Below are 14031 nucleotides of genomic sequence, written 5' to 3' on the forward strand. Positions count from 1 at the left end.
GTTGAGAATTGTCTAAAGTTCCGACTTTTTTTTTGGGGGGGGGGCTTTCACTTTAATAAGAACACGAATTTATGAGGTGAATTTATTCGACACAATATGATTCAACTCAAAAATATAAATAAAAGCTAACATGAATTAAGATTAAAGTTAAGGTGTTATTGTGGACCCTCACCCCTTTTAAAAAAACCTTGTTAAACTTTGTGACATATTTACATTCTATGTAGGCCAGGCGCGAACGAACACCCAATAATTTTATTATACCATATTTCTTCAAACTGAAACATAATTATCAAAGTATACTTACGCAAATAGATATGAAAAGTTTTTGTTAAAGTTTGTGCCATATTTCCATGGAGTACAGGCGCGAACGCAGACCCCACAATTTTATTATACCATCCCTATTTAAGTTGAAACATACTTATCAAAGTATTCTTATCAAACCCCCTTGTAAACGCTTTTTTTTTTTCATCTTTTATTTCCATACTTTGGGGGCCAGGAGCGTACGCAGACCCCACAATTTTTATGAACCACCGTTCTGCCAGATCAAACATACCCATTCCTGTGTATCGATACATCTTCTATCATTATAGGTAATCAGTTTTTTTTTTTTTTTAGTCAACCATATAGGAGCCTATTCGTGACCACACACACACACACACACACACACATACACACACACACACACACACACACACACAGCTTTATATATAGGTGAAAAAATCCATTATATAAGAGGGGTTAGGGTTAGGTTGAAAAAATTGGAAAAAGACAAAAAGAAAAAAATACAAGGAGGGAGTGTGCATTGTACATGGCCACTCTAGTTTGTGTGTGTGTAACAGCCTTAAAAATATCGGGAAATAATAATTAATTAAGTAATATTTAACAGTGGAACTTTTTCGAAGCAAATCTTTTATAAAGAAAAATCACCCCCACACGTTTTGAAGTGTTTCTATTTATAAAAATGTTTGTAAAATGTTTGACCCCACGCTCACCCCGTTCCCTCTTTTTGCCCCTCCCTCCTGCCACCGAATATGTAAAAACGCTAACGATTACATGTCTTGTTACCGCTACGTTGCCAAGAAGTTGGTACTCATTTTAGGTGAAATTTGTATAGGAAAGTGATGCCCCACTATAAAATGTTAAATTTTATTTCTTTTATTAAAAATTTCTTCTTTTATATAAAAGTCTATTGAAACGTATTTATATTAAAGATTATTGAAACGTATTAGCAAAAATGTAACTTTTGATTTCTTATTGATTATTAAAAAGTTTTGTTTATAATATGTAAAATTTTAAAAAGTTCTGTATATATTGTTTAAAATAAATAAAAAGTGTCTATTATCTTTTAAAAGTTTTGTTTATACTGTTTATTTTTGAAAAATAATTTCTGCTTATTTAAAAATGTAAACGTTTAAAATATCGATACTATTGTTTCGTTTGTATAGTAACATAACGGTGATAAGGGAAATTTGGTTTCTTTTATGTGATATAGGAATGGAGAGTATTTTCCACTCAATTGCCAATCTTGCCCAATTTCTTTTATTTGTAACGTAAACCAATTTTTTAAAAATTATATAAAAAAAAGTTATTTGTTATTATGTGTTGACAATTAAGTATTCTCTTTTTTTTTAACAGTTTCAACGACTAGGCAAGCTGATTTGAGTAATTTTGTCATTTTAAATTGTCAATTGCAGAATATATAAAAGACATTAAATAAACATTTGTTTTGTTTTATTTGAAAGCGAATCAATCTTGCAATGAAAAATACAAATAAAATTCGTAGAATGCCGATGTAAAAAAAAAAAAGCAAGAGATTTAGTTTTCTTTTTATTTAAATGCAAAAAAAATGTCCATTTAAAAAAGCTTTCATAGCTTTGGTTTTTTTTAGTTCTTTACGCATTGGTGCTCGCACTAACAATAACATTAAAACGTTTTTTTTACATTCAAACAATGGGAGCATCTGATATATTGCTTAGGTATGCAATTTAAATCACGAGGTAAATTAACTTCCATGTTGACCTGTTTCATTAATTAACTATTTTGGGTTTAATGCTTCCGTTTAAGAGTACTGTTTTTTTTTTGTTTTTGTTTTTTTTTTTTTTCGTGGAGAAATTCTTTGAATTTTTGTTCAAGTTGTTTTCTGCAAGTTTTCTTCCTACCCAAAGAAGTTGTGATCCACTTCTAAATTGTAAGTTATGAACAAATACTTTTATCCCAACCAATACAGACACCAACGTCGCACCGGCAAAAAATCAGTCATTGTAATTCTTGCTAGTAATTCAAATAAAATTACTTCGTGGCCTCATGAATTTTGAAAGCATTTTAACTGGTGAATAGAAAGTCATTTAAACTGGTTTTAAAATTCTTGGATATTAAAAAAGTAAAAGTTTTAGAAGCTATTTAGTATTACCCACCTCCTTGCTACCAAGTTTGTAATAGCAATTAAAAGGATTTTTTTAGACCGACCCCCCTCTCCCAATCAATTTAACTGTGGGGGATTCCTTAATTTTCTCCGGTATATAATATTGTTATTAACATTAACTTTGAACTGTTTTTGCACCTCGTATATATGTATTTATATATACACACTGATATGACGTCATTCACGACGTCATTGTGAATAAAACAAACATACACAGGAATAATATAAGAATCAAAAAAATGTTATTTCTTTCTGTTGACTGTAAAACACGTTTACGTTTGTTGCAAGAAAGGTGGGTTCCCTCTACCGGGCTAGACAATTTCTTATAAATGCCAGTGTCATATATTCCTATAAAGTCACCATTCACCAATGCATGAAGTATTTTTTTACCACATCTGGGCTGGTGAACCAACTAAGCCGCTGCAAAAATGTCTCCAACCTAATAAATCCCATACTATCTATCAAGCTCCACCTCCTGTCCCATCGTCGCAATGTTGCATCCCTGTGCTTGTTTTACAAGTATTTCAATGGAATGTACTCTGACGAATTTACTGCACTTGTATCTCTCCAACAATATAAATACTCCCGGCTAACTCAATAAGCAACAAATTCCACCTTTTCACCGGAGAAATCTCCACATACCAGAAAATTTCCTACTCTATTTCTTTTCTTAAACTGCTTACATTTTAGAGGTTACTCCTTGCTTCGTTTTTCTGTGCCGACGAGTAGAAATTTAAATGTAATGTTAACAAACATCTCACTGCACAACTTCTCACTTAGGATGCTCCTTACAAATCCGGCTACTAATTCACACAAGCCTCTTAGGTCTCAGTGGCAATACATCTTATTCAGGGTAAATAAAAGTAGTGAAAGTGTGCTTGTTGACCACCGGAAGAATGATCTTTAAAAAGATGATTCTTCCGGAGGTCAGTGGTGGTTTCACCATAAAAGTTTTTGAAAAAATTATTTGCATTTTTTTAAAGAATTTTCTTATTCTATTATTCTTACAGGAATATCTACCAAATACAAGGCCCCACATATCTATCAGCTCCTTACAAAATGGACGACAGTTATATGATGCCTATCTCAAATGGCACTTATCTACTTCGATGTCAGCTGACGAAATCTACGATTTAGGTCATTCCGAGATTTCCAGAATCTACAAATCCATGAAAAAGGTCATTCTACTTTTATTTATTTTTTTAAAATTCTGCTTTTTTTAAATTTTATTTTTATTTTCTGCTTATTTTTTAAAGCACACATAGCACATGTGATACACTATGCTCGTCAGCTACTAACCAGGAATTATAAGACACTTCTGATAGCTACGTCATATCTTGTAGCCTTGCAGGCCGGTAATAATCAAGACAAACACAGTGGTATAGTTAACAAAAAATATATGATGTTACAGAAGTACACATCATGATTCTGGGGGTATAACTGCCACAAATCGATTCCCAATAACGTTTTAGATGTAACTATATATATAATCTCTGGGTAAGTTTATGATTCTTGAAATAGAGATATCAGCTTAATTCTGTTAACCCATAGCACCAATCCCTAACACCACAAATAACTTTTGCCACAGTATATTTAAAAAAAAAATGTATAATAAATAAGCGTACATTCATTTTTGAACTTTGATTATATTTGGGTGTTCGTAAAAAAAAAACGCATTTATTTATTTATTTTATTTGCGAACTGTTATCCTCATCTTCATAGTTGTTACTATTTCATCATGTTTCGGCTAACTCATCTTCTGGCCTTCTTCAGTTGATTAACCATGACGGAATAGGAATACTGAGTCTCTTAATTGTATCCCCAGTAATTACTGCCTTCCATAGTTGTCGGTGTCTCACCACGTTTTTGGACAACTAACTATCTGGTCTGCTTTGAGTAGGTTGAAACCACTGTCTTCAGAAAATACTCACCTGGAACCACAGAGATTCAACGCCTCTATAAATTGTGCCACAGGCCTTGAAGGGTGATCAAAGTTGGATTTTTTTTTGTTTTATAAATCCAGGTTTTTGTTTTTATCTGGGCTTCCACGAATGCATTTTCGAACGTTAATGCCATTAGGTGCTTGTAGCAATCATAACTGATAGCCGTTATGTCACACGATCAATTACATTGCATACGAGAAGTGATGACATTGTATATATTTCATGTATTATTATTCAGAGTTATTGATTTTGACCAAATCGAACTTGATATCTGCACCGTGAAGCTATATTATCATCTATAGAACTTTTTAAAAAATCCCAGAATTAAAACTATTATTCCTAGATGAGCAGGCCCTGTCGGTGGGGCATTAGAATACGCCGACTGCCCCCCCCCCTGCAGAGGGTAAAAGTCCCTCAATGGGGGTCCTAGATATGACCTTAAACTATATCCAGTGGTGAGGCCCCAGCTTGTGGGCTTTGGGGAGTGTGGAGCCACCCTTTAATTACCATTGCTCCCAGGTCCACTCTGACCCGGAGTGGTAGTACCTGTTAGGGTCCCAACTATGGGTTAAATAGAAACCGACGTGAAAACAACAAATATATTCTATTAAAAAAAATTTTCTTCAAAATCTTTAGATTCGGCATTAAATAACCCGAAAAGGGTTGATATGCCGTAAAACAAAAACAACCAACCAACCTAGATGAGCATGATTAGGACTATTGCACTAATCTTTCATGTTATTCTTGCAATACTTTGGCCGAAATAATTTCCAACCTTCTTCAGGTGATCAATTGTTGAACACGATAATCTGTACAAAATTTCCAATGGAACACCTTTTTTTACTCCATAGGAGTAACTTCCGTTCCATCAGCCATTACCGAGTTAAAGTCTTAATTCATAACTGTATTTTTAGTATTTACTACTCTAAGGATTAAACTTCAACCTCCAGGAGGCTGTTAGTTAGAAATGATTAATTTTACTTAGCACCTGTATCCGTTGTGCACATGCCTCTTCATCTGTATTATATCCAAAACCAGTCTAAGATGCCAAGTTTCCATATTTATTTTTTTACAATAATACTAACAGGTGATCATGAAAATTTCAGATTTGAGTTAAGGTGCTTTCTACATAGTGTCATTGAAATCAGCAAAATCACCCATTTTTCAATTAGATCGATTGATCGTCTACTCTAGTTAGGAACACATCCTGGTGCATCGGGAGGAAGCTTCACTTACCTACCTGCAGTTACTTAGTCCACAATATATTGTAGTTTACATTATATTATAGAGAACCTACTGTTGATTTTATAAAATTATGTTTTATAGAACGACTTGAATTAAAGTTTAAAATGAAAAAGCCAAGTATCATGGTTCAGTTGTGCTTTAAAAAGAAACATTCATTTCAAGTGTGCCCTTGTTATATCAAAGAATTTGCTGTTAATTTTATATTTTGGGCTTTTCTGCTTGTGTGGTAACAAAACTTCTCAAATGCACTTCGTCTGTGGCTGACCGATGGTTTTGAAATTTCACACAAATGTACTTAATGTGTATGGGAGTGTTCTTAGATAGGTTTTTGTATTGAAATGGCTCTGGTATATATTGAAAATCAATAATCGAAAATATCAGATTCAAGAAGGAGCAGTCCAATTTTGATCAAAGTTAGCATTAATATGCAGCCTAACATCACAAGTTCATTTGAGAAGTTTTAACGCCGCAGAAGCAGAAGATCCCAGGGTATAAAATCAATACTAGGTTCTTTGATAAAACAGAGGTGCGTTCGAAATTAATGTTTCTGTTTAGAGCACAATTGAATCATGATACTTGATTTTTGCATTTTAAACTTTAATTCAGTCTCTTATATAAAATAATTTTATAAAATCAGCAGTATGTTCTCTACAGTGCAATGTAGACTACAATGTATTGTGGACTAAGTCACTGTGAGGAGGCATGTTAATTTTCTTCTGGTGCACCATGGTGGGTCCATGACTAGAGCAGGGAATCAATCGATTTGATTAAAAAATCTAATAGGTCCCACTTTGTCAACTAAGATCCAACCCCTATCCCATCGCCACAATGTTGCATCCCTGTGTCTATTTTACAAATATTTTAATGGAATGTGCTCTGATGAACTCGTTGCACTTGTGCCTCACTGGCATACATATCCCCAACAAAATCTCACCCCTTCACTGTTGAGGTTCCTAAATGCCAGAAAGCTTTCTACTCTTTCATCTCGCAAACAGCTAGACTTTGAAATTCCCTTCCTGCTATCTGCTTCCCTGACTATACCGATATGCAGAAGTTTAAACGTAACATAAACCAACGTCTTGTTAATCTTTTCTTAGCATGGTCCCAAACAGTAGTCTCTTACGTCCAAGTGCCGATATGCCTTGTTTGAGGTGAACCAGAGTAATAAAAATAAAAAAGTATAATTTTATTGAACAGGCCAGCATCACTTTGTTTGGGAATAATTAATTTTAAAATGAGTAAAGTTGAAATTGTTTGCCTTAGTGACATCATATTAATTACCACTTACATATCGGACGATGACATTTTTTAATGTGTGCAAGGTGATAACGTACATACGAGCATGAAATGCCTTAGTGTATTATTTTATAAATGTTTAAAACTTTTATTTTTCTTGCAATAGAAAATCCTCTACCTTAAACACTAACAAATTATTTTCAAACTAGCAGGACCCATGGAAAGTCCACGTAATGAGAAATATATATAATCAACATATGTTTCGATAAAGTTGATATTTTTCTGGATAGCACAAAAAATTAATTTTATGGACAAAAAAAAACAATAACACGCAGCAAATATGAGTTTATTAAAATTTCTATGAAAATAATATCAATTGTATTTTAAATATAGAACTGACCCAAATGAAATATATTAATAAGTACTAATACTCAGAAAGTAATATTGTGCTACATAGTTCAATACAAATAATAAAATCACATTGTAAGAGACAATCTCTTATTTACTTCTTTAGCCAAACACCTCTTGGCAGACAATGTTCTTTTTGTCTTTTGCCCTGTTTCTTTTGAATGTTCTCTTTTTACACAATCTTTTGCTGACTTCTTTCTTCGGTGAAGAACCGCTACACATTGAAATTACTACGAGTTGTTTTCTCACACTGTTACAATAATGATTATATATTATAATAATGATATTCGAAAACGAGGCTAAGGGAGATAAGTCTCATATTTTTGTCCATAGTTGCCAGATTGGCCTTTTTAAAGCCAAATTTCATGAATTTTAGCCTTTTTGGAAGCAGTTAGGCTGTTTTCAAAGCATAACATACTAACTAAGGAAATAATAAGTAGAAAATTGTATAGATTAACAAGTAATGACTCTGGCCCTAAAATTAATTTTTTTTTTTAAATCGACAAAAATTTAAAGTATAGTAAAATCTTGTTTTATTTAAGTGTTTATAATTTACTGGAAGAGTTTCTAAATGCAGGAAAGCCTTATATTCTAATAGTTTCTTCCATAGAACTGTTAGACTTTGGAATTCTCTCCCTGTTTCCTTCTTCCCTGACAATACGAACATACAGAAATTTAAATCTAATGCAAACGTCCTGCTTCTCGGCTCTTGTAGATATAACCTAGAATAGTAAACATTTACGCTCAAGTGGCAATATGCCTTACTTAGTATGAATAAGTTTTTTTTTAAATGATTTAACTTCTAACTATTATATTTTATACTGCTTTAAAAATAATACACGGAAAAAAACCCTAGAGGCCCCTTTTGCTAACAAACTTATCAGGAGTTAATCTTTGGTATGGCACAGAAATGAAAAAAAAACACAACAAATTAAGTTGTCATGAAAGAGCAAATATTCGGGGGAATTTTTTTTAATTCAATTTATAATATTATAAAATCAATTCTTAATGTTGCTATATTTTAAGTTATAAAGTTATATTTTTTACTAGAATATCTTGTTCTTTTATTTTCCAGTTTAACAACTTGTCCTTTACTTCTCGATGTTTAAGCTTAACCATATTACATTTCATGCTCGCATTTTTCGATTGTAATATATATATATATATATATATATATATATATATATATATATATATATATATAAAATAAACGAACATTCATAACTTCACTGAATTAATTCCTCCGAGTACCCCTAGATTTACTCTCAAGTATCATAAACCTAATTTTTATGACAACCCCTTCATCAGATTAATCTGCCCATCTAACTCTGACTTAGGTGCTGTAAGCAAAAACATCTTAGATAGAATCATCCCTCTTATTAAAGAAAAAGTTAATTTTCCTCTTTGGCTAAATTCAGATTCCGTAATTAATTGGTTTGTCTCCTTTAAAAATAAACACCTCCTTAATTTCATAACCTTTGACATCCAAAATTATTATCAATCAATTTCTCCGATTCTTTTAAATAAGGCTCTAATCTTTGCTAAGAAACATTCTGACTTAACTAATTTAGAAATAAAATTAATTCTCCTTGCAAGAAAGTCCCTTATACAATTATTAACAATAAGTTTTGGACTAGATAGGACACCCCTAATAATTTTGACATCTGGATGGGTTCTTCTGACTCTGCGATAGTTACCGATTTAGTAGGTGTTTCTTACCGAAATAACTTAAATACCACTTTAAACATATCCAAGAGGTATTATAGAGACGATGCCCTTTTCACTACAACAGCCAGGCCAAGAGAGTACAACAAAACAATTAAAAAATGACAAAACTTCTTTAATAACTTTGGCCTTTCTATAATTATCGAACCGAAAAAAAACTTCATATTTTCTAGACATTACACTTAATCTTAACACCGAGACTTATAGCCCCAAACCCAACCTTACGCTGTTATACTTCCATAAATCTTCTAGCACCCCAACTCAATTATAAAATCTATAGTACCATCCGTCTCTAAAAGAATTTCTACTCTTTCTGACGATAAAAACCTTTTAATCAAAATGCTACTTTCTTTAATGATGCCTTAAGGAGCTCAGGACACTATGAAAAGATTAAATACAACCATTATGCTCCTCTTGAGGGCCGCCTTAAATCTGTAATCACAACCCATATGACTCGCAAAAAAACAGTTAAAAAAACAAGATCTGCCGCTATCAATTGCAATGAACCAATCTACATATATAATCCAAACCAAAATACTAATCGTAAAACCTCTAACCTACCCAGTTGCACCAGGAAAAAGAAAAATATTTGGTTTAATCCTCCATATAGCGTAAATGTCAAAACTAATATACCTAAGGAATTCTTCAACATTGTACAAAACTTTTTCAGATAACCACATTGATATAGTTCTATTTTCAATAAAAACTCAATAAGGATTTTTTATTAAACTATGCCTAATTTACCACAAAGAATCTTAACATCTAATAACAAAAAATTAAATCAGCCCAAAAAATCCCTTTCCTAATTAAACCCAAAACTAACTGTAATTATAATAACAAACATCCTTGCCCACTCAATAATGATTGTATCTATAAAGATGTTATATATTCATGCACAATTACAGAGCTCCCATGCAATCCTCTCATAACAGACACTAATATTTTGTTTTCTAGTTATCCCCCTTCCCATCCTCCATCTGATATAGTTACTAACCACACGAGGAGCCCCTCCATCTATAATCATAAAATCAGCAATAACAATAATGATAATAACAGTCCTCGTACAATCTTTCTCCCGCCCTTTGTGCAACACAATGAACAAAATTCAAACTATTTCCCTAATACAAATCAGCAAATTAATATTAATTTAAGACCTCGAGCTTTTAATAAAGTACATACATATATGGATGCTACTTCAATATTAATTAAGAAAAGAATATCAAACCACATTTCTTCTTTTAACGACCAAAATTCTAATAATAACCAAGAAACTTCTTTACCCACGTTAATTAAAAAACTTAATTCTAATAATACCCCTTTCTCAATAAAATGGGCCATCCTAAAAAAGGTTAAGTCTTATACTCCAGGCTCTAAGTCATGTCGCATTTACACACCCGAAGCTATAACTATAATTACTTCCCCTCAAAGTAGCAATATAATAAACTGATCTCTTTCTGAAAACATAAGTCCAAATTTAATTATGGTAAATTTGAAATTACATAGCCATTATTTTAACCTTTCATATATATATATATATATATATATATATATATATATATATATATATATATATATATATATATATATATTATTTTCTATAACATTATCGTTTTCTCTACACACTTTCTTAATATTTAAAAAAAGATTAATATTTTTTTATTGTAATTCTTTTTTCTTCCTTGTTTGGCCGGTTTTTCCTCTGTAAGTTCCGATTTTATCGTTCAAATATTCCTATCTATCAATATATTAATCTAGCATTTATATTTTGCATGTGTGTTTACTTATACTTTACTATATGCATTTACTTACATACTTACTTATTTTCTTACATACTTACTTGCTTTATCCGGAATTTGCAGATACCGGCCTCTCTCTCCCCTTTAATTTTTTAAAAAACTTTTTATTTATTTATTTATTCATCTATTTGCTTAAATGTATGTGTGTGTATGTGTGTGTGTTTGTTGTGTATATATATGTATGTATGTATGTGTAATTGTATGTATTCATATATATGTATGTATGTATATACATGTGTACGTATTTATTTTATATTTCTTATTTCATTTGGTTGTCCTTCAAAAACTCCTGCTGATAATTCAATTCTCAAATAATAACTTGTAAATTGCAGTTGACCTCTTTTTTGCTTAAAATGTTTGGCACATTTAACGTTATCTTGTCTGGGTCATTTTGACATTGGTTTTTCTATTTTAAAATTATTCCAATCACCATTCAACTTTTTTCTCCTCCCATTTTCCTGAATTCAATCTTGCCTCGACAGTCGAGCTGTATATTTGATCCATTTCTTTTTTACGCAAATTTTATCTTTCTTTTAATAATATATTGGAATTCTTTCCCATTTCCTTGTACCTATTTGTGCATTATTCCACGGATTTCTGCCTTTTGGATTACTTTGGATCATCTTCCAATTATGCGGTTCCCTTGGATTTTACTTGTGCGGATGGAAATTTAACTAACTTTCTTGGATTCTGCATCTTTCGATTTTACCGCCATTGGAAATTTTACCTCCACCAGACTATCCATTCAAGTGAAATCACTTTTTTATCCACCCTATTCCCTCTGCTTCACTTTTTGTTATCAAGTAAGATCCATGACTTATTTGTAATTTCATTTAATACATTTGCAAGCAAAATCCGATCCCGCATTTTTCTAAATCCTACCCTCTGATGAGAAGGAAAGTATTTCTTCGGAACTCCGTGGATTAAGGACTATCCATTCATTTAGTGTTTCCTTTTTAAAGTTAAATATGTTTTTAACTCTTTTTCAAAGTGTTTTTAACATGTTTTATTAATATATATATATTCATCCACATACAGTACTGTTTCGCTGTTTCACAGCTCATCAGTGCAGCTAGACAGGCAACTACCTCAAGCCAGGCTTAAAACCCGACCATCTGTACGACAGTCAAGGCTCCAAACCATTATGCTAATCGCTGGCTGCTGTGCGAGTCGTAAATTAACGATGTTTTGACATCGTCCGAAATACCTAAGCTCGATTTGTTTACACAAAGAGCATCGCTTTATACGCTAATGGTAATTCGTGTTTCACTTCTCAATATGCTCAACTCAAGATAAGTAGCATTATAGTCATCCACATACAATACTGTTTCGCTGTTTCACAGCTCATCAGTGCAGCTATACAGGCAACTACCTCAAGCTAGGATTGAAACCCGACCGTCTGTATGACAGTCAAGGCTCCTAACCATTACGCTAATCGACAGCTGTTGTGCGAGTTATGAATTAACAATGTTTGACATCGTCCGAAATACCTAAGCTCGATTTGTTTACACAAAGAGCATATATATATATATATATATATATATATATATATATATATATATATATATATATATATATATACTAGCAGAATTACCCGTCGTTGACTGGGTTCAAAAACAGCCTACAGAAAATGGACTGTGATTGATGAAAGTGTGATAGGTTATGAAAAGGAGGGGGTTGTAAAAAGATAGGTTTTGATACTCAAAGATTTTACCCTAAGCAAAATATGATGAAAGTAAAGATAATTTTCGCAAAAATATATATTTTTATATCAACTTTTTTCCATTCGTAGCCAAGAGTGACCAACAAAATGATGTTTCCTGACAAAGAGAAGATGTTATATATATAATAATAATATAAATATCCAAGAAATAAATGTTACCATAGTCAATAAAAGTTATTTTATGGTAGAAAAGTTCATTGGTTTGTATTTTTAAGTAGTTTGTAAAAAAAACTTGTTTTTAATTCACGAACCGGTTTTAAAAAAAAAATCAAAATGGCAGCAACTTTGAAATGGAGAGCCCCTTTTCAATTTGAAGGAGGGGCAACTGAGCATTCTGTGTTAACAATTTAAGAGAATTCCGTCAACGTAAGGAATATTTATAAACATATTTTAATGTTTTCCGTTGTTTTGTGCTTGAGGAATGTTTGATTATGGCATGTGTAGTTTATATAAATTTAATTTAAGTAGTTATCGCCTCAAATATCGTTTTAATTTCGGTTCGCTGAAATTATTTCAAGTAAAGAGCATTAAAAACTATTTCAAAACAAAAAAAAAACGTAAACTGAACTATTATTGACCATGGTAACATTTATTTTTGTATATTTATTTTTTCGGGTAGTCGTTTGTTGGCTTTTCTACTAAACACTCTTACTAAATAATATCAACGAAATATTGAAAAACAAAGATACAAAAACAGTTTGGAAAAATAATGAACCTTTACTTACTTTAGTAAAATAATCCGAAACAGCAAAATGGGATATTAAAAAAGTAAACATGTAATTACTTTTGTTTTTTAAAGCAAAGAATCAATATAAATAATAAAAAGAAAATGGCGCCCTTTTCAAGCAGAACAGCTTCGTTTCAGTTTTACAGTACTGAACGGTGTAGTATTGCGCCGTCGGATTCGGGGTTGTACTATTGTAATGTAAAGAACACGCAGAAAGGGTTGTAATCAACTGAATTCCTTCTAGTACACTGACCAAAAAAAGCTTAAACAGATATATAAATAAAAATAAAAAGGTTATGTAAATGTTTTTAAAAAGACACGTAATCATGTGAGCAGGATTTTTTCCTTCTTTTGACACGATAAGAAGTAACGTTCTTATTTTTTATTATTTATCTAGTTATCTATTTTCGAAAGAGTGCTACGTGCAAGTGGAGAAGGAAAAAAGTGTTATGCAAAATTTGTGTCAAGAATTGTCTAAAGTTCCGACTTTTGGGGGGGGGGGGGTTCACTTTAATAAGAACGTGAATTCATGAGGTGAATTTATTCAACACAATATGATTCAACTCAAAAAAATAAATAAAAGCTAACGTGAATTAAGATTAAAGTTAAGGAGTTATTGTGGACCCTCGCCCTTTTAAAAAACCTTGTTAAACTTTGTGACATATTTACAATCTATGGAGGTCAGGCGCGAACGAACACTCAATAATTTTATTATACCATATTTCTTCAAACTGAAGCATAATTATCAAAGTGTACTTACGCAAATAGATATGAAAAGTTTTTATTAAAGTTTGTGCGATATTTCC

The 14031-nt window shown here is 31.8% G+C and overlaps 1 protein-coding gene across 2 annotated transcripts in view; it reads left to right on the forward strand.

Moving 5' to 3' along the window:
- The window catches only part of LOC145295891 (uncharacterized), a 163690-nt gene that overhangs the window by 80166 nt on the left and 69493 nt on the right, over positions 1–14031 (forward strand). For both annotated transcript variants that reach the window (XM_080141644.1, XM_080141645.1), the window contains exon 9: positions 3433–3600. In XM_080141644.1, the coding sequence (XP_079997770.1) occupies positions 3433–3600 (168 nt within the window). The remainder of the gene's footprint in view (positions 1–3432; positions 3601–14031) is intronic.

This window comes from Euprymna scolopes, chromosome 16 (genome assembly GCF_053919585.1).
Source record: "Euprymna scolopes isolate OS-2025 chromosome 16, ASM5391958v1, whole genome shotgun sequence".
Taxonomy (NCBI): Eukaryota; Metazoa; Mollusca; class Cephalopoda; order Sepiida; family Sepiolidae; genus Euprymna; species Euprymna scolopes.